Source organism: Penicillium soppii (assembly GCF_028829465.1).
Source record: "Penicillium soppii strain IBT 18220 chromosome Unknown utg000007l, whole genome shotgun sequence".
In the NCBI taxonomy this organism is placed as follows: Eukaryota; Fungi; Ascomycota; class Eurotiomycetes; order Eurotiales; family Aspergillaceae; genus Penicillium; species Penicillium soppii.
The window spans coordinates 1,837,039-1,861,359 of record NW_026643237.1 but is presented as its reverse complement, the minus strand read 5'-3'; the positions used below and the strand labels follow the sequence as shown (position 1 = coordinate 1,861,359).

The window sequence follows — 24,321 nt, the reverse complement described above, 5'->3', positions numbered from 1 at the left end:
ACGCAAAGCATCTGTCCTTTGTAGTGCGTGTATTACATTACATTCTTGGATCTCGTACGCCGATGATCCTTGTTTCATATATCGGACCCATTATGCAACAAAACAGATGTCAGGTAGATAGGATATGGAACGAAGCATAGAAGCTCCGCAGCAAACCCCAAAACGAAGTAACAAATAATTCATAGAGTCCCATTTCGCACTGGATCATAGTACCCCCTCGACTGCCCTTCAGTCCGTTGTTTATCTATAACAGTCAGTTCTCGTTCAGTACCAGAATACTCTTTAGGCACAGATGCATACCGGACTCTGAACCAGCAGAAGACCCAACCTCCCCCTTCCTCCGGTTTCGATTATTCCTCACATCCCGAGATCGAAAAACACTGTACAGCAACCACCCAGACACCCAGTTCGGTCCATATTCGCCGTTAGTAGCGCCACGGTCAAATAGCGCGCGGGTAAGTGGCGCCGCATTGCGCCAGATCTCTAGGATCGCCCAGCGCTGACGGTCTGGTCTGATGTGATGCCAGAAGAATGGAGGACGGGTTGCTGGGTCGGAGCGCACATTGTCGAGGAGGTTTGAGGTATCTTGGTTCATGCGGTTGTATACCATGATTGCTTCGTCCTGGCTGTGTTAAATTGGAAACTATAGAATTTTAGGTTGGATTGGGTTCCTTACTCGCATGGCTCGGTAAAATTGTTCATGATGGAGATCGTGGGGGTTTAGACCCAGTGCGTGCATGAACTCTTCTTTAGATACTCGAGGGCCGACGGGCATCATTGAGCGTTTGGTTCCAAATGGAATCGGATTGGATGCTTTATCGATGCAGTATGACAAGTCGAGCGAGGTGGCTTCTCGTCTGTTGGTTGATTGGCTGTTGAGCCAACAGAAGTACCAATGACAGTGAGACTGTACGCAACTTGAATATCAAAATATGATAGATAGAAAGAAAGAAGGACAATCTGTTGATGCAAATATGAAGCTGATCTGGAAACCGAACTCGAGACCAAGGAGGACTTTATATCAATTGAGAAGCTCCTCAAACAGATCTCAACGGCGCTCCCAACGGCCGTTAGCCACGATTGCTACACGGGGCCGAATCCGCGCCGGTCCATGCAATTATATCTACGATTAGTCCGGAATGAAGCAGGGTAAGCGAACGGACGGCGCGAGACAACGAGAGAAGCAAAAGCAATCAGACAAGTGGGGATGGCGCAAACCCAGACCCGCAATCAGATAGATGGGGATAGCACACAGCAGATCGCAGGGATCCAAGGGAGCTTTCGAGGCTAAGCCACATCATCATCGCTCAACGCTCAGCAATGCGTGCATGGTTGTTGCTACGGGGAAGCGGAAAAGGAAAGAGTGCACGAGTAAGATGTGCTATGGGTACTCTATGGTTTTCCTTTCGCTTTGCTGGTGATTAAAATCCCTTCTCCCTCCAGAATTAAACAATATCGTGCATCGTGCAGAAGCTACGGAGCCGGGGTGGCACAATGTGTGTACGATTTCTGCACACCCGTTGACTTACAACCCCGGACTGCATCAAACCGCGGGCCGAATCGTTCGAAATTGCTGGGTTAAAACCTGAAAACTCTTCTGCTGTGTGTATATTGGCTACGGGGGCTTGAGACAATGCCTCAAAAATATTGGGTATTCCCAATAGAAACAGGTTTTGGGATGAGCAAGACAAACGGAACATGGTTCACATCGAAAGTAACAAATGGAGTAGGTCGAGAGGTGGTACGAAACCTCCTGCTATTCTCCATAATCTGAATTTCCCCCTCTCCTCTTCAAAGTGCATCGCCGGTCGCAGTAAGTTCAATGGCGAGATATATTCACTGGGGGAGTCATTTTAGACTTAAGGAGATCGGGGACTGAGCGCGATCAGAAGCCAAAGCCAACTGCAGATTGGCTGATCGAGAATTTTATTGAGTTACTAGGTCCATTATCCGAGACAGACGGGTAGGAGATATATGTATGCTTGCATGCATGAGAAAAGGGAAATATCGAGGCCTTTGCAAAGTGTTCAATACGCGTCTCAACCAAAACCAAACATAAAAGACCGGGAACAGCTGAGCTTCGTAACTATAAGCTCCTTGCCACGCACCTGTGCAAATCCGCAAGCGAAATTAAAACAGATCCACCGCCAATGTTGGAAAGCCGCAGCTTGGACCGAAAACGTGCGCGTGGAGCCGTCTTGTGGAGAAAGCTACAAGATATTAATTAAATTGCACACTGCATGCTGCAAGCGACCTCGGTATCAAGGCTCAGTGAGACCTATCCAGCATCGCTAAATTCCGATCACTCCTTGCTAGCGGGAATTAAGAACGAACAAGGTATCTGCGATTGACTGTCAACTTGTGGGAGTTTTACTGCCAAAAAGCTCGTTGGGCCTATCGTGTGACCAGCCAGACCGGGATGCGGTCCAGGTTAGAATAGAGTGAATTCGACAGACCGGAAGTCAAATTTGAAGATATTTAAATCGCATTGGCGGGCTTCCGTTCACGCGTACTTGCTTCGGTTGTGGGGAAATGACCCGGTTGGAAGACGGCGGGACTTGATTTGAAATGGGTGTGAGAGGTGCATTGCCGGTATATACTTGGCGTGTAGTAATCCGTGATCAAAGTTGGTTGAACAAGACACACAACGTGGCGACAGACCTAAATTCCGTATTGTTCTTAAAATCCGTTGTGTCGTGTTGAAATAGCTTCGTGTGACGTGCCCTGGGAGGCTTCTGTGACCCCTATCGATTGTTGTAGGGTTGGTATATGCCGAGCAGTCGAGTGATCACTGATGGGAAAGTGAACTATGGCTATATCACAATAGAGACCAAGGCGTATCCGATATTGTATCTTGACGGTAATATCATTCACTAATGTCACTTTTAATTAGCTGACGATCACGAAGGGGTTGTCAGTCAAGGCAAAGATGTTGTTGACCCAATTTGGCGTTAGAGAACTGCATGATTCCGCTGCTGCATTTCAGACTAGCACGGACTGTTGAGGGCTGGATGTTGGTTGGGACAGCCCTGAGGTTGGGATCTCCATATCTGACCACAATGTAAAGATGACCGCTCTCTTTGAAAGTAGGTCATATCAAGGATCCAATAGATGTCCTGTAGAGCTTGAAGTCAGCAGAAAAAAAACTGCGGCTCAGCTTGGAAATTCGTCAAATGCAAAAGCGCACCGTACTCATCCATACTGCATCTCTCCGACATCAATTGGCAATGCGCTTTTCATGCAAGATTGGACGCAGATACGGATACAGTGGCCAATCAGGTGGCAGATGATTGATGGTAACTGACATAGGCTTCCGTATTGAGCCAACCTTCACAGTAGAGCTACAACTTTAGGGAGAGTCTAGACAAGTCAGTACGTCCAAAACCTTCGATGGAATCCGAGCATCCAGCGATTAAAATCAATATCTGATCGACCAGTTCTCTTAATCCGTGAGCTTTGAAACCCCACGACTAAAACCCAAAAGAGCAAAGCAGACGATTGAAACGACACCTTTGGCCGAAAACGACAAAATGACAAAACTAGGGCGCCAATAGATAATTCGCCGCTAGGTCGATCGATCGAAGCCCGTTTACGATTACTTCGTGCATCACACCCGAACCGGGAGGAAATACCATGTTGAGTCAAGGTTATCCGGGGACCCCAGGCCCGCGCAAGTGGCTGAAAAAGCTTCTTAGGGCGCCACCTGCCGGGCTTGAAAATATAGTTTTATGGAAGTTCGACAGAGACCCCGGTCAATGTAGGCATTAAACTATTGTAACTTTCTTCTTATATTACAGATTCTTGGTTGGACGTTGATGGAGGCGTGGAATTGTCCGTTGTATATGATTGTAGTCGATGCTACTTGCACATCTGATGATATGTGGTACATTTCAGGCGACGCCTACAGATGTAATGCGGGAAGGAAAATGGAATTTAAACAGAAAGCAAAGAAAACAGGGCCTGACATCGGCACTCGGGTTTTCCGTATCTCGGTATTATCCAAGACTCCCCGGAGTCGTCACGATTCTCGCGCCTGCACCTACGTGAGAGACCAGAAGATCCGTTTCCCGTGGGAAAAATGGAGGGGTGTTATGTACGTGCCAAAGCCAAAGCCAAAGCCAAATAAATATGAGGGTGGGCGATGAAGATGGAAGATGAAAAAAGGGGGAAAGGTAAAGAAAAACAAACAGCCATTTGCCATGCTCCATCCGTCGCTAAAAAAGAAAAAGGGGAGGGTGGCAGGGTATCAACTAGCCCGCATGGCCACTATTTCGAGGTTTCCTTGGGCTTGGACTCGGGCTCTTTGGTCTCCTTGGGCTCTTCCTTCTTTTCTTCCTTGGGCTTCTCTTCCTTCTTTTCTTCCTTCTCTGCGGCTGGTTTCTTCTCTTCCTCTTCCTTCAACTCCTCGCCGTAGTATCGACGCAGGAGATTCTCGACCTTGCGGTAGGCGATTTCGACCTCGTCGAGTGTCTTTTTGATGGCCTTGAGGGAAACCTCCGTGTCCGGTTCATCGATGGTACCTGTCTCATCCTTGCCGGCGCCGAAGTGCTGGATCTTCTCGCAGCCGTCCTTGACCTTGACTAGGCCTAGTGTAGCGGATGAGCCCTTCAGGAAGTGGCCGAGGGCGGAAAGTTCGTCAAGGTTCTTTTCATCTCTGTTGTGTGTTGTTTAGCATACGTCATCGGACGCGCTGCAGAGCTTGACCACTCACATTTCCTTTTGGATCTTCTTGAAAGTGTTCTCGGCCTGTTCGAAGAAACCGTAAACGATGCTTTTACTGAAGTCCCGGTCTTCTTCATCATCGTCCATCTCAAGGATCTGTTCGAATGTGCTCTCATCAAGGATCTCCTTGTAATCAGAAAGCTTGGGCGGGCCCTGCTGCTTGGCCTGTTCCCAGTCAGTCACAGACCAGGTTCTCAGTAGACGAGCGGTACTTACTGAGACGGCCTTTTGAGTATCCGATGGCGCCATGGTTGTGTGGATGTGAGAGAGATGCTTATAAGAGCAGGTGGGAGGAATCTCGTGCACCTAGATCGTCACGGGATGAACAATAGGGTGTTGTAATTTTGGTCCGATCTGATACCCAGCCAATCCAGATGGAATACGCCGATCTCTGTTTTCAAACCCCAGTCAGTCTGACTTCATCCAATAGATCCAGATCCTGGACGAATAAAAGAAAGTGGCAAAGTCGAATTGTGAAGTAGCCCCAAATGGAGATCAATGATACAACAAGGACGTCAGAATCGCAGATATCAGCACACAACGCATATGCTGTCTTACAAAGCCAGAGTGTTACGGATCCAGGTACCAAGGTAGCAAGGGTTGGGATCTTGGGCAAAGGGAGAGACCGTAGGTCTAAGGTCAAGGGGGTTGAAGTACGGCAGCCACCTGATCGGATCGTATGATAGGAAAAGCCTGGTAGACATGGAAAGACCAACCAAATAGACAAATCACAGCGGGGTATCTGATATGAGATACCTGAAGGGGGAGGAGGGGTGAAAGGATCAGAAGAGGGGACTTGGGAGTGGAGGTATGTAGAAAAACCATTCAACGCATATAAACCCAGTCACGGTTTGTAAAAGGTGAACTAGCGTATCTCAACAGCTGCAGCCACGAGCCAAGGTCCCACTCAAGGAAAACGAGTGACAAGAAAGGAAAAAAAAAAATGCGACAACAGTCCAATCGCGAAAGCGTTCAAAATAGCGAGGGGCAGTTCGGATTATGTCCCACCTTCAATTTTTCGAAAAAATTTTGTTCAAAAGCTCTGATAATCACCAAATCCTACCGGAGTAAAGTGACAAAGGAAGATCAGGAGTACACAAATCTCAAAGAGAGAAAAAGAAGCACAAGTAAGAAAGGGGGAAGTTGTTAAAGAAGAGGAGGGGAAAAAGAGGAAGAGGGGCGGAGAGAAGAAGATGTGGGTAAGGAAGATTATCGGCACTTCACACCTACGGCTGGGTCTTCCGCTATATGGGCAATTACCATATATTTCCTCTACAACGTATAGAACAACAATTTCCACTAGAGTATCGTTAGATTAAACTATATCAAGACTTTAAATTACAGTACTTTAATCAATTCATACATTCACACATTCACATATTTATACATGATATATTCTTATTTCCCTATGGGCGTTATAATATAATAGAGATTCGAGAGATTGATTGCCCAACCCAACTAGCAATTTATTAGTAGTTACAATCTATATCACGACTTCCTATTGGGCTTAGATTTGTCAATGGATATATAGTCTTTTCCAATTTTTGTTTAGCCTCCGTGGATGCAGACAAACATCCGACAGAACAGGTTTAGTATGTTTTCTTTTTTTCCCACTCCGAGAGCTTCAAATTAGCCAACCATTGAGTTAGTACTTATACTGTACTTGATACAAGTCATTCACTTGTCAAAAATTTTCAGCCTCATCTCAGGCTGAAGCGCTTGATCATAATCATTCGGAGGCCTTTCGCAAAGTCCGACAATCCAGTGGAGTCCAACGGACAACCAAAAGCTCCACCGCAAGGAAAAGACGCAAAAATCAACGGGATAACCCCTCCAGAAATGTACTGAACAGTACGTGTGGAGACAGATAGGGTAATAAAAAACATAAGAACCCGACAAGTTTTCTGACCGCATAGGACCGCGCCTATGCCTACAATGGACATTGGAGATCTGGCAGCGGCAGGGGGGCCAGCAAGTCGACATCATCGGGGTGCCGATCCCAGCAGGGGACGTCACTGGGTTCATTCCTGAATGGGTCACACGTGGAACCATTCGCGGTGAAACCGAAAGAAGTCTGTTGGATTAGCTTTACCATCAAGTAGGCAGCATCAGATAGAATGAATGTATAAGGCGAGAGATATTTTTGTGACTCGCTCCGCCTCTCTGAGACAGAATTATAAAAAAAGAACCTAGCGTTATGGTGACATTTTTAGCCGCAAAACGGGAAAAGACGTAATATTGAAATAAATCCGGCTCGCACAGCAGGGAAAAGCACGATAGTCTTGGGTCAAGTGCACAGAGAGAACCTGATCCAGCTGGTCTGGACCCTCGAGGACCGTGTCCAATCCGGGACTTCTTCCTTTCTGATTTTGTCTTTGCATGAGTCTTTTCTCATCTGACGTAGTCCTGGCAGCGAGTTGAACGATCCATATGTGAGCACATGGATCCACGGTCTTTTTTGGATTTTTTGTTTCTTTCATAGGTGTGAAATCGAGGGTAATATTATTGCTCTAAGACACGAGCGGTTATGCTGTCACCGATGACGGTTGGTGCTTTTTATTTTTTATTATTTTTTCGCTTCCGGTGACGTTGCTTTTTTTTCGTTTTTCGGTTCGAGGTAGGTATAACGTGCTGTTACGTGGTGAAGGCCAATGTGAAGATGAATTTCTAAATGGCGAACGCGCACTGCAGCGCCCTTTTCATTTATATAAGAAAATGCATCTTCTTCTCTTTTCCTCCTGTTCTGGCGTGTGGTTCTCCAAGTATGTATAACCACCAATCAGATAATCTGATATCAGCCATGACATCATCGTGATGGAGCCAAATCAGCCCTTTAAAGCCTCTGATGTCATCAGCGTTCTTGTATCGTCATTTTGTATTAGATCTGTATTCTAAATACATATCAGCTTATACTGGCCAATATTGCTGGTATTCCGTTGAAATGTATATTACACTCCATGCGCAAAGCTTACACAACATGCAATATAGTTAGCTAAATCATTAATCATGTACATATTTACATGCACACATCATTTTATACACTTGATCTCCTCTACGTACAGCGTACCCTCATTATACAATGTAGAGGCATCAAGCTCCCATTGTATGCAAGGCACATCGAGGCTCATTGATGTCTATTCGAAGATGAGCGTCCACGGGTACAGATAAGTCTAGAATATCGTTGTACAAATGCAAAACATGGAAATTTGATGGATGGACTGAGTTCTGTGCTTCGGTAATTAAGACGTGCAGAAGGAGTCTACGCAAAAGAGATTTATGCCGAAGTATGAACAAGGTACTAAGTACAACGTACTCACATACCGAAATGCTCGACGTGGTCAATCGACACTAATTTCACCGATTTGAACTCCTTACTTTTTACATCGTATTGAATCGATAATCTCGATATCAACCCACTTCCCAGCCACCTCCCAAACCAATCACATGGGCAGGCGCCAAACAGTTGTCAGAACTTGTTTGCCCATAGAACCGGCAGACGATACAAGTAGTAGTCCAAATTAGATCATGCAGTGGTACCAACCAGGGCCCTCTAGTCCATGCATCCTACTAGCCTAGGGCAGGAAGAATTCCGCTTGGTTGGCACTACATGCAGTCAGTATCCTGCGAAGACCTAAGCGAATCAAACAAAGCCAACTCCTCGGCAGAGAAATCAAGAAAGAAGAGACTAGGCAAATAATTCGTCATTTCCAGATCTGATATCCCTGTAACGAGCCATTTTCGGCACACATCACGAAAAGACTAGCTTATTCTCGAGGGCGATGATAGGCCAGCGTATGCCATATCTTCAGTCCGGAGCTAGAACCCTACCTATCAAGCTATATTGTACAATACGCTGTATAGCACCAAGCATAAACAGCAACATTGATCCAAACCACCGCAAACCACCGAATAGAACAAACCAGAGATCATCTCTACCCCAGACTCTAGGGACCTTCTCCACAAGCTTCTGCCTTCCAGAACGATTACGTAACACTCAACCTCGGCCCCGTCCCTTTTTTGTTGATCGCGATCCCAACGAAATATGAACCTCCCACAAAACGACCTAGTAATCGCCTCAAGACCTTTCCAGCCCGTCAGAAAACAATGGCTACCAAACAAAGCGCCTCGCGTGCCCCTGCAGGGCTAACAAAAGCATACCTCTTCACCTATAATACCCTCAACCTACTCGCCTGGGGCAGCTGCGTCGTCTACGCCGCCTCCCTCCTGCCCATCAATGTCTCGACCCTGCACAATGTTTTCAAGGAGACATTCTCCCCGCTACTCTTGACGCAGTCGCTCGCCCTTCTCGAGGTCGTGCATAGCGTGGTTGGGCTCGTGCGCGCGCCGTTCATGACAACTGCTATGCAGGTTGCCAGTCGGTTGTTGCTTGTTTGGGGGATCATGGCTCAATTCGGTGGAGACATTGTTGGAGCCAACACAGTACAGCTTGGGGATTATGCTTACCTTGGCTGTGTTGCTGCTTGGGGGATTACGGAGGTTATTCGCTATGGCTTCTTTGCTATCACTTTGTCTGGGGGGTCGGTGCCAAGCTGGTGGACTTGGTTGAGGTGCGTTTCTAATGTTAATGGATTAGTGAATTTTGCTGATCCTTGTGATTTCGCAGGTATAACACTTTCTATGTGCTCTACCCGATTGGGATTACCAGCGAGTGCACGCTTATCGTTCAGGCGCTTGGCCCGGCTGGACAGTTGAACCCGCTCTTCCAGTATGCGCTTATTGCTATCCTGGTTATCTATGTGCCTGGTATGGTTTCTTCTTTCTCAATTCAATGGTTTAGAGGTAGGCATTTCTAACTGATAAATAGGCTCTTACATCCTTTATACACACATGATTGCCCAGAGACGCAAGGTTCTCCGTGGCAAGAAGCGTGCTGATTAGATTCGGCATATACGAGTGTGACGAAGTTTGAGAGTACCGTTGGGTTGACGATCTGGCTTTATGGCTGGCTAATGCTAAACTGAGGCTGAAATTTTCCCCTCAAAAACTGGTTTGGCTTTTTACTTGTATTTATATTAGCTCTAATTAATTGCTGGCCCAAAAATAAATAGATTTGGTCTGATAATGCTGTTTCAGTGTACAAGCAGTAGCGTGGAGTTTAATTTTAACCTTCCTTTGTCTCCTTGTATCTAGTAGATGAATGGATAATAAACTCTCTGTGGCCATGAGTTTCTACAATAATGAAACCACTTGTTCAACGAATCATGTTCCCGCATAACTATATAATTTGTAGCCAAGAACTCATATGGGGTGAGCTAAGGCCCCATGATAATCGTCGTCTATTGAAGCATGGCAAATGTCTCATAGCTCACGCATGATTTCTTGTACGGCTTTTGCAGCAAATCGTTTCCGCTCACCTTCAGGCAGCTCAGAGCCCATATCTATAGCAAGGTCAGTTCAGCCAGGTAAGGGGTCTAAAAGGAAAATACCTTTAATCGCCTGCATACGCATCATCAGTGCCTCCATAGTTTCAACATCAAGTTCATCGTCCCCATCGTCATGCCCGATATCATCATCCTCCTCATCACCATCACCTCCACCGCGCTCAATCGCCATCCGCAAACCAAACATCTCCCGCTCAAGCTCATGAACCTCGTTGCCGAACCCACGGGACGTCCCCAAGAGCTGATCCTCAAGACCATCATCGGAGTCTACATCGTCGCCCTCGTCAAGAACAGAACTCCCACTCATAGACCAGTCATGAGTCTCAAGGACCTCCTTGATCCTCGGCATACCCTCACGTTCTATCAGAATTAGTCATATCCAAGTCAATAAAGATCGATCAACAAACCTCCATATTGATTCCTCGTCTCGATACCACCCCCCTCCTTAGGATCCCACTCAACGACCTCCCATCCAAGTAATCCCATATCATAGAACTGATCTTCCCACCATCCAACAGACAGTGGCAGCATCTCCCCAAGATCATCATCAAGACCCGACTCATCATCTTTAGCAGCAGGTCCCGAAGCCGCCCCCTTCCTCGCACCAATCAATATAAACACACCAGGAACATCACCAACCCCACCGCGCTCTTCATCAATCCGTTCCTTAACAGCTCCAATGTCGCGCATCATATCCCGCAACGCGCGCACATCTCCTCTCTCAGCGACATCCTGCTGCTCTGAATTCTGTTCGGGAGGTGGACCGCTATTATCAGGCGCATGTGCGCAGACAACCAATGCGCCGACGGCTTCGCGCACGATCTCAGCTTCTGCGCTTAGGAAGTCTGTTTTCCATTGCGAGCCTGCTGTGGCGGTGTCTAACAAGGGAATTTCATCTACCCAGACTGGTACTTCGGTGTTGTAGTATTTTGTTTCGAGTCGGAGGGGGCTGTGGGATGTATAGCCGGCGAAGGTGGTTTGGTCGGATGGCGGGGTTGAGTCGGTGGCTGCTGGCTGTTGTGGTGGGTTGAGAACTGGAACTCCCGTTAGGGAATGTAGCAGGGGTGGTATTATTGTGAGGGATTGGGTTGTTGGGGTGAGGACGAGGAGGCGGCGTGGGTTGGAGATGTTTTTGATCTTGGACTTTGAGGTCGCGGTTCGAGGGTTGGTCGGTAATGCGGGGGAGGCCATGGTGGTAGATTGGCCTCAATTGAGGGCTTTGGAAGTGATCGGTTGGATGTTCGTGTTGCTGGGATTTGTGTTCATTCCATTGGAAAATGTTACGTGTGATGTGTAATGATTAAAAGGGAAGTTGTCCCCCGCATCGAAAAAATGGTGCGGAGTGGATAAATTAGCACCGGTAGGTATTAACCAAACGTATTACAACCCAAAGCTGGTGGGTTGGAAATAGAATAGCTGCCCTATAGGTTTCGAGCTGTAGACTCGCCGCTGTTTGATGTCATACCTACTCATGCTGCAACAATTCACTCGGGGCATTAGAGCTACCATGCACAGCTATGGGTGCTAGAAGCCCGAGAGCTGCCTGATATCGTCGGATCTAGCCTCAAATCTACAGTACGGGAGATAGTATGTCGGGTATTGATTCATTGAATCGTGAGGGACGAAGCTCTCATAAGAAAAGCCGATATTTTGAAGACTCAGCAGTCGAAGACCAAGCCCAAGTAAATTTCCCCTAACCAAGAAAGCACAAAAGAAAAACGCCTGCCACTCTGAGTCGAGGCCTTGAAACTGCGATTTCATCCACACTCAACCCCGGCCGCGTTGGCCACGCGCACGCTGCACAGTAGCCTTACCACGCGCCAAACCGACACCGCGCCCGCGCTGGCCTCGTGAACGGAACATGGGAGCATTCCTAAGCGAAGAAGAGTCTCAGTGATTGTTCTGGCAGCAAACCTGACGCTGTTGTTGCGTTTCAAAGCTTGATATCGAGGGGTACGTACCGGAGCATGTCGGGGACAATGAAGAACCGCACGTGGCTGCCGCGAATGTATACCTGATCTAGATGAGAGACACGACCGTCACGCGCGGTGACAGTGATGTCCTTCAGTTGAACGTTCATGTTGTCCTCAGCTGGAAAAATGTCAGTATCAATCTGCGCAAGAGAAAGCATCCCCCAGATCTGCTGAGACCGATTCGCCATGGAAATGGTCATCATGAAGCTTGAGGAACTTCAATCACACACCTTCCAAAAGCTTCCCCCGGTAGACAACACCAGATGTGATCTCGAGTGTCACGACATGACCCTGTAAAGAAACGACGTTAGCTTTCCGGTCGCTATATCCATTTAATCGCTCAATCTCAGATATGTTTGATCATTTGCGCCGCTTTGATAAAGGACGGCGGTTCTGGTGGGAGGTAACGCACCTGCGCTTCGTTGAGCAACTTGATGGGAATACCGATCGTGGACGTCAGCTTGCCCATTTTAACGGGTAAAGTGTGTGAGAATCGAAGACGTTTAGCAAATTCAACAACAATGATAAGCTCCCTTTACAACGAAAAAGGAACAGAGGCGGCCAATGAGTGGTTGATGGTGGGACGGGTAGAGAGAGATCAGAGAAAGGTGAGTTTTGCGGCTAACGTCCTTTCCGCTTTGGGTTTCTCCCCAAACAACCTCCAACTTCGACATTTTCACCACAACCACCAGAAATGCACATATACTAGCCGAGTTACGCCTCAAATAACCTTCCACAACTACTCAATATCTCACCATGGCTGGATCCCCCAATTCCAACCTCTGGGGCTTCAACTACGCCGTCCAAACCCTCCTCAAACAACCCTCCCAATTCCTCCCGCACCTCACCATCCCAACATTCACTCATCTCCCCGAGAACCTAGGCGCACACCTAGTAAGCTCGAAGCAAGCCCAACCCGCTCTCGAAAAATCACGCACGCCCTTAATCCGCGCCCTGGTTCTGGACAAAGACAACACGCTCTGCGCCGCAAAAACAACTACTTTCCCACCCCAAATCCTCTCCAAGTTGTCCTCCCTCCGCAACTCCCCAACATCTCCCTTCAACATCTCCCAAAACCCGCACTCAATTCTCATCGTCTCAAACCGCGCCGGCAGCCACGCATCCTTCGACAACGAAGTCCACGATCTAGAAGCTCAGCTTGCGCATCTTAAGATCCCCGTTTTCAGACTTCCATCTGGTACGGAGAAGAAGCCTTTCTGTGGCAACGAGGTTGTGCAATGGTTCCGGGACCGGGGTGTCGTTGAGTCCTCGCATGAGATTGCCGTTGTCGGGGATCGATTGGGGACAGATGTTCTCATGGCTGGGATGATGGGGTCGTGGAGTGTTTGGTGCAAGGAGGGGGTTTTTGAGATTGGGGAGGAAGGTAAGCCCGAGCGGAATATTTTGGAGAAGATGGAGGTTTGGATAGAGAAGTTCCTCCGCGGGAGGGGGCTTGAAGCGCCTTTGCCCAAGGGGTGGGAGGGAAAGGCAAAACTTGAGTGATTTAAATCAAGACATATGGCCTGTATTTATATCTTAGAATAAGATACCCCTTGTATAACAGCGAATATCTAATGTTGATTGTTACGATCTAAGAGGAATGGAATGCGATACAAAATGAATTGATTCGGAGCCTAGCGTTATTCCCCCACACTCGTATACCGCCAAACCAGCGCCGTCCTGCTGCGTAGAAGATATCACAACTCTGCGCATTAGAACCCGCGCTGGCAATGTCAGATCCAAATAGGTGCCGACGGGACCGCTGTGCAACCACCGACTCCAGACTCGTGGTGAGGAGAAAAACCATTGTAACAACAACAAAAGAGCCCGAAGATCTGGGCTTGAAATTGAGGCTCAAACTGAACAAAAGAGGAACAAATAAGAAAATTGAAAGGTATGGAGTCGCTGTCCAAGTCGGTCTGTTTGGCATAACCACGTAAAAGAAAAATCCAAAAAGATCCCGGTCAAGATCAGAAGAAAAAGTAAGAAAGAAAAAAAGGGTAGGATGACCGGGCAAAAAGAAGTCCTGAAATCAACCGGAACAACCGGCAAAACAGGAAGAAAAAGAAATATAAAAAAAATCGCTCAGGACCTGCCCCAGAATAGAAAGGGTATTGATACAAACAAGACACATGGGTATGTCACGCAAGAAAGAAGAAAAAAAAAATAAAACATCAGAAACCAAGGTGAAATTGCTTCCCTGGCCATCGCCAGCGAGACGAGAATCGTCCAACCCAGTCGTTGTATTTTGCAAAACTCCGAAACCCAACGACCAAGTCAGACGATGAGAAATTCCCAAAACCAAAACCCATCAGCTAGCGCCGCATGCACTTTAAAAAGGCCGTGAAACATCAAATGACAAAGGAGAACACATTTTAATACTTCGCTCATGATGTGGGCATGCCCTGCGAATTGATCTCATCCAAGTTGGTCATGTCATGAGTGTAATCTTTGTAATCACCCATTCCGGGAGAATGGTGGGCAGACATGCCGTGCATAGGAAGTTCAAAGCTGGGGGTATCATGGGAGATAAAGCTGACTTGGTGCTTGGAGTACATGTCGTTCATTGAGAGGCTGTCATCAAAGCCAGATTGCTGATCGTGCGAGAATCCGTACATGTCGGATGAGCCATGGGACATGTTTGATAGAGGTGGGGAGTGGTTTGCTATCAGGGGATCGGCGGGACTCATGCTGGCGTAGGGAGATGGAGCGTGCGAGCCCATTGTCGAAGCATCTGTGGATCCACCGGAGACGAAGGGGACGTTGAATTGCGGTCCTAAACTGGCCACTGGGGTGGACTCGCCCTGTCCGCCATTGCTGAACATTGGGCTGGCGAAGTCTGAGGGAGATCCGGTGGTTGTTGCGGACATTGGATTTGTCCGGAAATCCAGCCCATATCCTTGGGTGTCGATTCGGAGGTCAGTGGGGAGATGGTGGACGGACTGCGGCACGGGAGCATAGATGCCCGCCTCTGTGTGGTTAAATGGAGGCGGAGGCGGTGGTACGTGGAAGGAAGACATGGGTCCCTGGAGGGTTGAGATATCAATTGCGACGGGGACGGAACGGCTTCGTTGGCGCTTGTGGCCGCGGGCTGCTGGCATATTGAAGCCCAAGTGGTTGCTGTCCTGGTACATATTCATGTAAGGGGAGGCGGCGAACTGGTTGGGCTGGGATGCAGGACGCTGGATAAACGGTGGAGACATTGCGGGTGGCACAGCAAAGCTGTTGTTGTTATAGGCCAGGCGGTTCTGGAAAGACTCCAAAGAAACAAGCTTGGCAAGTTGAACGCTCAAAACCTTGGGATGGCCTCCCAGGTGGTGAACCATGATTTGACTAGCTTGCTGTTCCTCGGTGAAATCACCACACTGGTAGAATCCTCCAGAGTTAGATGAATCCATGTAAAAGTGCGGTGGACGGTTCAATTCCACGACAAGTCCACCCGGTCGGGGGGTGCGCCATTGGGGCCAGGGCTAGGATCCCCGGTTTCCAAGGTGATGTTCTTGATATAAGCGAACGGATATTCGATCTTGTAGCCGGCAGCATCGTTGTTTATATAGTAGGTCATGCAGGCCTTGTCGGGGGAATAGAAAACAACCAAGTCCATGGCGTTTTGTCCAATGCGCCGCCAGCTGCCGACAGTCAGGGAACGACAAGTGAAGTGTGAAATAACTGGTAATGTTAGCCAATTGAACACGACCAATAAGCTATAAAAAGTGCCAAACCTACCAACTTTGCCAGACGGGTTAGTCTCATTCGTGTACATGCTAGGGGGACCATATGCGCCGGCGCGTCCGAAGGGATCTCTTGCACCGGGCTTGTTCGGGTCGAATTGCATAGCGAGATAATGGCGCATGGACTCCGGGATAGAATCACATCCTTCACCGGTTTCGATGCTCTTCTTAGCTAGCATTTTGATTTTGGCGCGACTAATGTTGAGTCAGTAAAAGTCGAAATTAGAAACACTCCCGGATCACAAATGCCTACCGGTTCTGGAACCAAATTTGAACAGAGCGCTCAGTCATGTTAATGTCCGAGGCGATGCGCTCCCTGGTAGCTGCAGTAGGGGTAGGGTTCTTGTTGAACTCAATCTCCAAGAGAACAAGCTGATCCTGAGTAGCGCGTTGGCGCTTGTTGTTCTTCTGCTGCTGGGTCAAGGTGCTTTTGCGTGGTGGTCGACGTGCGGAGGAATGGGCTGTGGTAGCACTCGAAGTCGATGGAGAGGGCGTAGAGTCCGGGGGCGACGATGATGCCGTGGGCGCCATTGCGCCGGATGGCGGGTAATGCATCTCTGTCAACGAAGACATAGTGTAACGTTGTACGGGGGTAAGTGTATCACACGAAGTTGATGTTGTGTTTGAATGTGCAATATGCTTTTTTTTGGTGTATAGGGGGGTTTTTTCGGAAAGAAAGGATGCAATGTGTGACGATCCGGTCGACAAAATGATGAGATGCGGAAACAGACGAATGGGTTGAAATCTTATTTCTCTCGAAGCAGCCTCAGGCGCGAGAGTGTTGTTAGGTCAAAAATGAATGGAAGTCTGGCGTAGGGATTGAATTGAGTTGTCCACGTCAGAGACTGGGGAGGTTGGGTTAAGGGCGCGTCGCAGAGGCGTCCAGCGAAAGTGAGGCAATAAATAAAAAGGCTGGCCTAGGCAGCTGGAAAATAAAGGCAGGGGATATTGTTTCCTCAACAAGATATATCTCGAGTCGATTGGAATCGCAATGCCCAGGTTGAATCGATCAACGGGGCGGGAACGGGGGAAAGGCGCGTTCTCGGATGAAACGAAAGTGTTGAAAAGAGCGGTACGGTCGTCGCAAAAGAATGAAACGAGCGACCTAGCACAAGAAAGGAATGAAAATAAGAAATTGGGCAAAAGGCTGAAAAGAGAGAGAGAGAGAGGGGAAGAAGAAGATCAGGAGATGGGATGCTGACTGATCAGAGAGAACGGGGAAACCAAGGAACCCAAAGTAATTTAGTTTTACTTAGATTTTGGCACCTCGTGGGGCTTTGGGAACAGGGCCCCATTGTTATTTTTTTTCACTTCCTCGTCTCAGGGCCTCGATTCAATTCTTTTTTTTTTACATTCGTCACTAAGTATGGCTATGATCTTTTTTTTTCCAACTGCGTTATTGGGTCTTTACGTCTTTGGGAGACGAAAATCCTGATTTTGGCCCCTGCGTTAACTTGCATATACAACGGAGGTCTGGAGCAATGAGAATACAGAATCTATTGTTTTGGAGAGGGGTACGCCTGCACTCCCCTTACTCGACTCGTACTTTTCCCAAGTCGTTGTCCAACACTCTGTAACACCTAACAGGGGAAGGGGGTTTGAGGCAGTAAAGGCCTGTCATGGGAACTGTGGCGTCAAATGGTACCAAAGATACCAGCCTGAAAAGCAAACACCCACTTCTATCGACCACTATGGACCGCTTGATCGTCGCCAAATGCCGCCGAACGGCATCCACGTGAGATCCGTGGGGAATCTGAAACACCGGCACTTATGATAGTCTCGATCATCTTTTACAAGTGTGGAATGTATGAAAATGGACAAAACTTTAACCTCATATTAATATTGAAACAATTGCCCAAAGGCGAAACAGATACATATGCTATGTAGGTTGTACATGTATGTATACCTATATACCGTGGTGAGCGGAGTAAGTAGTAACCGTGCCAAACTATCATATTTCAGAGGACGTATGAAAGGAGAGGTGATGTACCAATACGGGTCCGTTACATTACCGTGGCTTCGGAAAAACTGATCCGTCGTCTCTAAATGTGCCCCCATTCACGGTGTAGAAACCACATGTGTACACAGTATTTACATGTAGGGAAGTCTAGTGACCACCGGATCTAATTATACGTATGACATACATAGCAATTCTCGCCTTATCTCAAGTTTCTATTATGCTGGCTATATAACTTGGTCTGCTAAATTAGGATTCACCAATATCCTACCAACCACCCTCTAGCATCGCACCAGCGGGCGTCCAACTAAGGAAGAGAAGGTAGAAAAGTAGCGTTATATTGCTGACCAGGAAGAAAAGGCCCTTAAGGACTTCGTCTTTCGCTTTACGAAAAACGGCGTCTCATTGCCCATTGAGATTCTCCGTTCGCTAGCTTAGGTCTTTGTCCAACAGCGCTCTTGTTTTCCCTCGAACGATCGTGCTGCCACACTATCTAGTCCAGATTAGCCGGGCAATTTCTTCAAACAACATTCAAATGTTAAACGTAGGAAGTTAAAGCTTTTTAATTAGAAATGACGCGGCCACAATATTCAAACCTAGTTGTAGAGTTCAGGACCAGTGATCGGTGATCGGGCCCAAAATCTATGACCCTACTATTAACCCCGTAACTGTGTATAATATGCAGAAGCAACTTTCGGACTCGACTCGCGAGAAATCTGGCGATAGTCTTCATCAGTAGTCTCCCCGAGAACTGCGCACGCTGTTCTTGTCATAATATATATGGCACTATGCAGCACACTCCTGGTATGGATCCAAAAGACGAAACTTCAGTTCAATTTTACATTTGGGAACATCTTCGAGAACTTTCCCGCTCAGGACTGACATATTCGACAATTTCAATATTAAAAATGGCGCCGCTTTTCTCATATCCTCTTTTTTTTTATGAGGTCTACCATAAGAGACACGAGTTCCGGATTATTTTTCTCTCCATAACTTCCACAACCATAGAGAGCGGTACACGGTAAAAGGAGCATTTTCCGTTGGCTTCGTTGAGTATGCGTTTGGCAATGACGTTGGTGTTTATCCGTACTACTCCAACCGCTGACCTCAATAGCCTCAGGCAAGATATTTCGGAGATCGAGGTCAGGGATGGAAGTGGAAGAACGCACAACGCGATCTACTAAATCGTTCGCTGTCTCATGTTTCTTTTCTTCAATATCAAGAGAGATTAGCTCCCTTCCTCGGAGAGTGTAAGACATTGCCTCTTGGATAGCATGGGCATACGATGCAGCATCCTTAAACACTTGGCTAGCGCGCGGGGTTCCATGATTCATGTTGGAATTCTAGTCCTATGAGAGAACGCGCCTTGGGACTCACTGCCGTCAGAACCAGTACTAATTCTAAGTTAGGGCCAAAATATGCCTATCTATTCTTTAAGCAAAGGTATTCATGGTTCTCCGTAGAGATTTAGCGACAATAAAAAACAATTCGTCGAACCCTTTTTATACATATGAAATTTAATACTATGCGGTGGACATTTATGTACTAGCTGTTATGTAACGTACCTCAATCATATTTCGGTACTGTTACGGTATCCTCTAGTTCGACAATTATCAGCCACGGGTGCCACTGTTGGACACCCAGGGGTAAGAGGGCAGTCAACCAATAAGCATGAAGTTACACATGTACTTCCGTGGATTGGCCATTCAGGTACCCGCCCCGTCAATGGTATGATTGGTTAATGACCTGTCAACTGTCATTCTAGACCCCTGATAGTCTTGGAGTGAACCTTGGGTAGGGACCACTTACATATGCACTTCCAAGTTTGAGTATTAGAATGAACAATATATTGCTTCATTCGAATGATTTACCATGCGTCATTGTTCAAATCAATAAGAGCGAATTTTAAGTCGTCGTCAAGCCAACTGTTTTCAAGCCCGATATTGCGTATACCTACAACACATGCCCCCGTAACTTTTGCTCCGAAGGACACATCCTTGCTCACTTTATTTTGCTTCGGCTACTGCATGCAGTAATCATCGAATTTAACACACCCTTTCAATCGCTGTAAAAATGCAAGATCCCGACATTACAAATGGGGTAAATACCCCTAGGACCCATCGCTATCCGAATCACAACTCATCATAAATAAGCAAAAAGCAAAAAAGAGGAGCTCGGGGCAACGGAAGGAACCGAACTCGCCAAATAAATAACAATCAAAATATAAAAAAATTCGCCCCTCTATCAAGCGCCAGCACAAACCCATCAACAACAGAAAGTCCCCCCTCCACCGCGGATCCGCTCTCCGATTCCCTAAGCGCATCCGTCGTCTCCCAAATCTGCTCAATAAGCTCCATGGCCGCATTCCTCTGCTGTTCACGATAATAAGCTGTCATAGACTCGTGCTTCCTTCGGACCCAGACACGGTCTTCGGCCGAGATAGCCTCTCTCGCAGCAAGATAGAACGGCTGCGGTAAAGAGGAATCAGGTCCACATCCCGTCGACAAATGATCCATCAACCCGAAGCATACATGGACCAGGTACTGCACGCGCGGCGAGCAAGTCTGGTCCTGGAATACACGTCTGGATAGCAGGAGGTGCGCCGTCCAGTAGAAACATTCTGTCAGTATGTCAAGAAGGCTCCGTTCGCCTTTCGTCGGTAGAATTCCTGTGTATTGAGAACCCCATTGTCGAAGCTCGGTGTCTAGCTGGAATGCTTCGACGAGGATACGTTCTCTGTTATGCGGGTTCTCGGTTATGTCGCATGCCAAGTGGGCGATTCGGACAAGGAAACACATTAAAGGCTGGGGACATCCGGTCATGTTATGGAATGATGGCTCAGTTGTGTCCCAGTGGTGTTCGTCAGGTCGGCTTAAGATGAAGTGCTGGGGCGCGTATGGTCTTCGTTGTCGAGAGATGGCTAGCATTACGTCGACCATGCCGTAGCGTTGGACTGCCATGCGTGCGATTGGATTTTGTGGTATGGAGTCGAAATAACCCAGTGCTTCCATGAGCCAGGATGCACATTTGACGTGTGGTTCTAGGATGCCATCTGCTGTTTGTGCGACTACAATGCCTTGTAAAACGACGGCTATGAGAAGTGCCTCTCGTTCGGGCTTTTTGATCGCCACTATTGTGCCTGGGTCATTTTCTGCTTCATCATTGATACTGAGGAGCTTTTGGCCAAGAGTTCGCAGCATGCGTTGCTGGCGCTTTGCTGCGAGGTCGATGCTTGCTAGGCCGAAGTTGAGCATGTGCTCTGTTGATATGCAAACTATAGTCTCGAGTATAATTGGTGATGATAGTGCTGGTATTGAGAGTTGTCTGTACGGATTGTCTGGGCCATCTAGGGCGGGGACATTTGATGAGACCATCCTCACGTCTGTAGGCATTATGTCAGACTCTCAAATTCCAATTGCATACTTGGATAACATACAATATTCCCAGGCAGACCTATCCTCCGCAGACTCAAAACATGCACCTGCGAACAGTGCCAGCGGTTGACCAAGCAAGCTTAGTTCCGTCATTTGATGGGCATCTTTAGAACGAGGCTTATGTCTTGTTGTCATTGGTTTTGTAGGCTGGACCCATTTCAGGCTCGATGAGTAAGTGCATTCCAAATTTCTCGACACACAAGAAGAACATTTTGGCTGTTGTTCGTCACATTTGTTATGTTTTTGTCGACATTGTAGACATCCTTTGAATTCATCAGCGCTTGCTCTTGTTTGTGATGGGGACCGGCATACCCTTTTTTGACCGTGAGTATCTCTCTCGCATATTCCTCGACCAGGAGCTACAGGGCTACAGGGCTAGTGGCGATCGACACATAGTAGTAGTACAATGTGAAAGAGTGATTTCAGTCTGTTTCCCCGCTTATCTCACTGCGCATATGGTCCGGGGCCCATGTCGGTCACATGATCTAAGGCCAATTACATCGCTGGTCACTGTCTATTTTGGGATTAGCGCTACATCATACCGGTACGAAATCACGAATTTATGTGGAGCGATTCGCAAGAAAACGATTCGATTTTGCATTTTACCATTAAATGAATTGGTATTTAGATTGAATACTGTATGTTCTTTGCTTATGAGGTTGGAGTCACATTAACGCGGAGAAAATATACATCCCAACACAAAACAACTTCCCGTTTATGAATCGAAAGAAAGAAAAATTGGTTCATCGCATGGAATTATGTTATTATAGCGAGTGATACCCAAAACGGGGAAATACAAATGACATAAAAAGGAGGTTCAATTGTGCAAAGTGTACACTCATTCACCCAGAACCTCCTGGATAACACGAACAGTCCGATCCACCATGAGATCAATCTCGGCCCGGGTGGTATTATAAGCCGGAGCCAAGATGATATGATCACCATTAATACCATCGGCGCCACCACTTCCAGGCATTAAAGAAATGGCATGTTCAGGCTTGAGGCCCGTTGTGTGCAGAGTCCAAGAAAGCGCCTTGGAGGGAGGATACGACTCTTTTGTCTTTTTATCTTGCACAAATTCCATCTAATATAGAGTCAGTGAGAGTCATGAAAGAGACAGAAGAATACTTACAGCCCAGAATAGTCCCCTGCCTCGGATATCACCAACACGAGGATGATTGTCCAAGCGCTCATGAAGAAGTTGACCTAGATATTCACCCATCGCTCGAACATTGGGTAGTAAATTGTCTTCTTGGATGATTTGTTGCACACTATATGCGGCAGCGCAGGCAACAGGGTGCCCTTGGTACGTCTGGCTGTGGGCGAATGCGCCTGTTCCCTTACTCAGTGTATCGACCACATGCTTGTTGATAAGCAGTCCTGCAATAGGTGCGTAACCGGCACCCAGACCTTTAGCAATAGTCTGCAGATCGGGAACGACATCTTCCTGCTCCCAGGCATGGAGGGTCCCGGTGCGTCCCATACCGGACATTACTTCGTCCAAAATAAATAGGGCCCCGTGGCGCTCACAGACTGCCTTGAGTGCTTTGAGATAGCCAGGTAGTGGTGGGACACATCCGAGTGTCTGCAAAATGGTTAGAAATGAGTAGAAAGATGTTTCGTTGCTGTACTCACGGCGCCAGGCATAGTCTCAGCTACGAAAGCTGCGACAGAATTTGGGCCCACCCTTTGGAACTCGTTTTCTAGCTCTTGAGCTAGCCTTGTGACGTACTCCGAATTGCTTTCGTTAGGCTCCATTCCCCGGTATGGGTAGCATTGTGGAACGTGGCTTATGTTCTTTGATAGGAGACTTTCATAGATCTTTCTGCGAGAAGCATGATGTCCAACGGCAAGGGAGCCAAGCGTGTTTCCATGATATGATGACTTGCGAGAGATGATATTCACACGCTGTGGTTCTGGAACCGACAGCTCTGTGAAATATTGAATTGCCATCTTGACGGCAGCCTCGACAGCCTCGGTACCTGGGGAATGTCATAATTGTTAGCGATAGGCATTAATCTAGGCGCGTGGAAAATTGTTTACCAGAGCTCACAATAAATGCACGAGACATCTTTCCTCCAGTGGAGTCCACCAAAAGTCTGGATAGACTCTCCGCGGCGCTGTTGGTAAAGTAGAGAGAGTAACAGTAAGGTATCTTCTTGAGCTGATCTAGGATGGCTTCGTGGACACGCTCATCGCTGTGTCCCAGACAAGAAACAGCTGCACCGCATGTGGCGTCGAGAATTTCAAGCCCAGTATCAGTGATAAGGTAGCTACCTCTACCGCCGACAATGTTCAGAGGCTCCCTGCGAAGTTGATGATAAAGAACACCACTTGATGGCTTGACGCCAGTTCTCTCGGCCTGCTTCTCCGATGAAGTAGACACCGGAACAGTTTCGACATCTGGTGTGTAGTCACCCATGGTATTTATTGACTTGATGTATAGAAACAAAAATTTAAATCGGTATGTCACAGAGGATTTTTAAGTACGAGCTGGATTTGAAAGGCATACTTGCGATGGCGGGCAATATATAGGTCGATCTCCCCCAAGCCAAGAAATGTAGTCCAGCTGGGGTATTGATAGTTATACCAAACAAGCCGCCGTGATTGGTGACGGTCTCCTTGTCCTACTTATGATGTACATACTTTCCCGCGATAACCTATGCCAAAAGAGGAAATATTTGTCGGACCCACGTTCTATGACAGCTGCTTAAATTTGATAGGCTCGAGATTGCATATGATGGATCTTATTGATAAGAAATATGCTCTTGCGAGTGTGCTTTGAAGGCACCATTATTGACAGCAGGATGGAAAGTTAACCTTTCCGAACGTCGGGCCTGATTGGAATCCGCGTGCCTGATTGCAACATCCAAACTGTGTATCGTAGTGCCCTGATCCTTCGCCTGGTGAGTGTCCGTAAGGGAGTGGCAACAGTATCAGCCTGTATCACGGTGGTCACTCATGCTCTACAGACTGACCGCGAAGAGAAACGGCTATACAATGTCATCATGTTTATCGCTGGGCACAAGAACAGGTCCCGTGATCTATCTCCACCCAGCGTCAAGAAAGATTCGGGGGTACAAGATCCCTTTCAAGATGCTA

At 47.5% G+C, this 24,321-nt stretch overlaps 9 protein-coding genes across 9 annotated transcripts; 2 read left to right on the top strand and 7 right to left on the bottom strand.

The window, feature by feature from the left end:
• Positions 1 to 253: 253 nt before the first annotated feature.
• Positions 254 to 610, bottom strand: N7529_009969 (uncharacterized protein; the record flags this gene model as incomplete). Its single annotated transcript, XM_057245496.1, has 1 exon — positions 254 to 610. The coding sequence occupies one exon, from the start codon at positions 608 to 610 to the stop codon at positions 254 to 256; it is 357 nt and encodes a 118-aa protein (XP_057093759.1).
• A 3,656-nt stretch (positions 611 to 4,266) lies between these two features.
• Positions 4,267 to 4,971, bottom strand: N7529_009968 (Hpt domain-containing protein; the record flags this gene model as incomplete). Its single annotated transcript, XM_057245495.1, has 2 exons — positions 4,267 to 4,654; positions 4,712 to 4,971. The coding sequence occupies 2 exons, from the start codon at positions 4,969 to 4,971 to the stop codon at positions 4,267 to 4,269; spliced, it is 648 nt and encodes a 215-aa protein (XP_057093758.1).
• Positions 4,972 to 8,826: 3,855 nt separating this feature from the next.
• Positions 8,827 to 9,621, top strand: N7529_009967 (protein tyrosine phosphatase-like domain-containing protein; the record flags this gene model as incomplete). The annotated part of the gene is made up of 3 exons (XM_057245494.1): positions 8,827 to 9,290; positions 9,347 to 9,486; positions 9,548 to 9,621. 3 exons carry the CDS (start codon positions 8,827 to 8,829, stop codon positions 9,619 to 9,621), a joined length of 678 nt encoding a protein of 225 aa, XP_057093757.1.
• Positions 9,622 to 10,041: 420 nt separating this feature from the next.
• On the bottom strand, positions 10,042 to 11,315 carry N7529_009966 (adaptin-binding domain-containing protein; the record flags this gene model as incomplete). Its single annotated transcript, XM_057245493.1, has 3 exons — positions 10,042 to 10,121; positions 10,170 to 10,484; positions 10,532 to 11,315. The coding sequence occupies 3 exons, from the start codon at positions 11,313 to 11,315 to the stop codon at positions 10,042 to 10,044; spliced, it is 1,179 nt and encodes a 392-aa protein (XP_057093756.1).
• Positions 11,316 to 11,891: 576 nt separating this feature from the next.
• N7529_009965 (putative small nuclear ribonucleoprotein SmD3) lies at positions 11,892 to 12,566 on the bottom strand (the record flags this gene model as incomplete). Its single annotated transcript, XM_057245492.1, has 4 exons — positions 11,892 to 11,997; positions 12,086 to 12,215; positions 12,328 to 12,388; positions 12,510 to 12,566. The coding sequence occupies 4 exons, from the start codon at positions 12,564 to 12,566 to the stop codon at positions 11,892 to 11,894; spliced, it is 354 nt and encodes a 117-aa protein (XP_057093755.1).
• A 287-nt stretch (positions 12,567 to 12,853) lies between these two features.
• Positions 12,854 to 13,600, top strand: N7529_009964 (phosphatidylglycerophosphatase; the record flags this gene model as incomplete). The annotated part of the gene is made up of 1 exon (XM_057245491.1): positions 12,854 to 13,600. One exon carries the CDS (start codon positions 12,854 to 12,856, stop codon positions 13,598 to 13,600), a length of 747 nt encoding a protein of 248 aa, XP_057093754.1.
• Positions 13,601 to 14,484: 884 nt separating this feature from the next.
• Positions 14,485 to 16,401, bottom strand: N7529_009963 (homeobox domain-containing protein; the record flags this gene model as incomplete). Its single annotated transcript, XM_057245490.1, has 4 exons — positions 14,485 to 15,462; positions 15,537 to 15,766; positions 15,824 to 16,023; positions 16,082 to 16,401. The coding sequence occupies 4 exons, from the start codon at positions 16,399 to 16,401 to the stop codon at positions 14,485 to 14,487; spliced, it is 1,728 nt and encodes a 575-aa protein (XP_057093753.1).
• Positions 16,402 to 20,001: 3,600 nt separating this feature from the next.
• On the bottom strand, positions 20,002 to 21,312 carry N7529_009962 (uncharacterized protein; the record flags this gene model as incomplete). The annotated part of the gene is made up of 2 exons (XM_057245489.1): positions 20,002 to 21,167; positions 21,222 to 21,312. The coding sequence occupies 2 exons, from the start codon at positions 21,310 to 21,312 to the stop codon at positions 20,002 to 20,004; spliced, it is 1,257 nt and encodes a 418-aa protein (XP_057093752.1).
• A 745-nt stretch (positions 21,313 to 22,057) lies between these two features.
• Positions 22,058 to 23,641, bottom strand: N7529_009961 (Pyridoxal phosphate-dependent transferase major region subdomain 2; the record flags this gene model as incomplete). Its single annotated transcript, XM_057245488.1, has 4 exons — positions 22,058 to 22,303; positions 22,352 to 22,804; positions 22,855 to 23,201; positions 23,263 to 23,641. 4 exons carry the CDS (start codon positions 23,639 to 23,641, stop codon positions 22,058 to 22,060), a joined length of 1,425 nt encoding a protein of 474 aa, XP_057093751.1.
• Between the last annotated feature and the right edge of the window lie 680 nt (positions 23,642 to 24,321).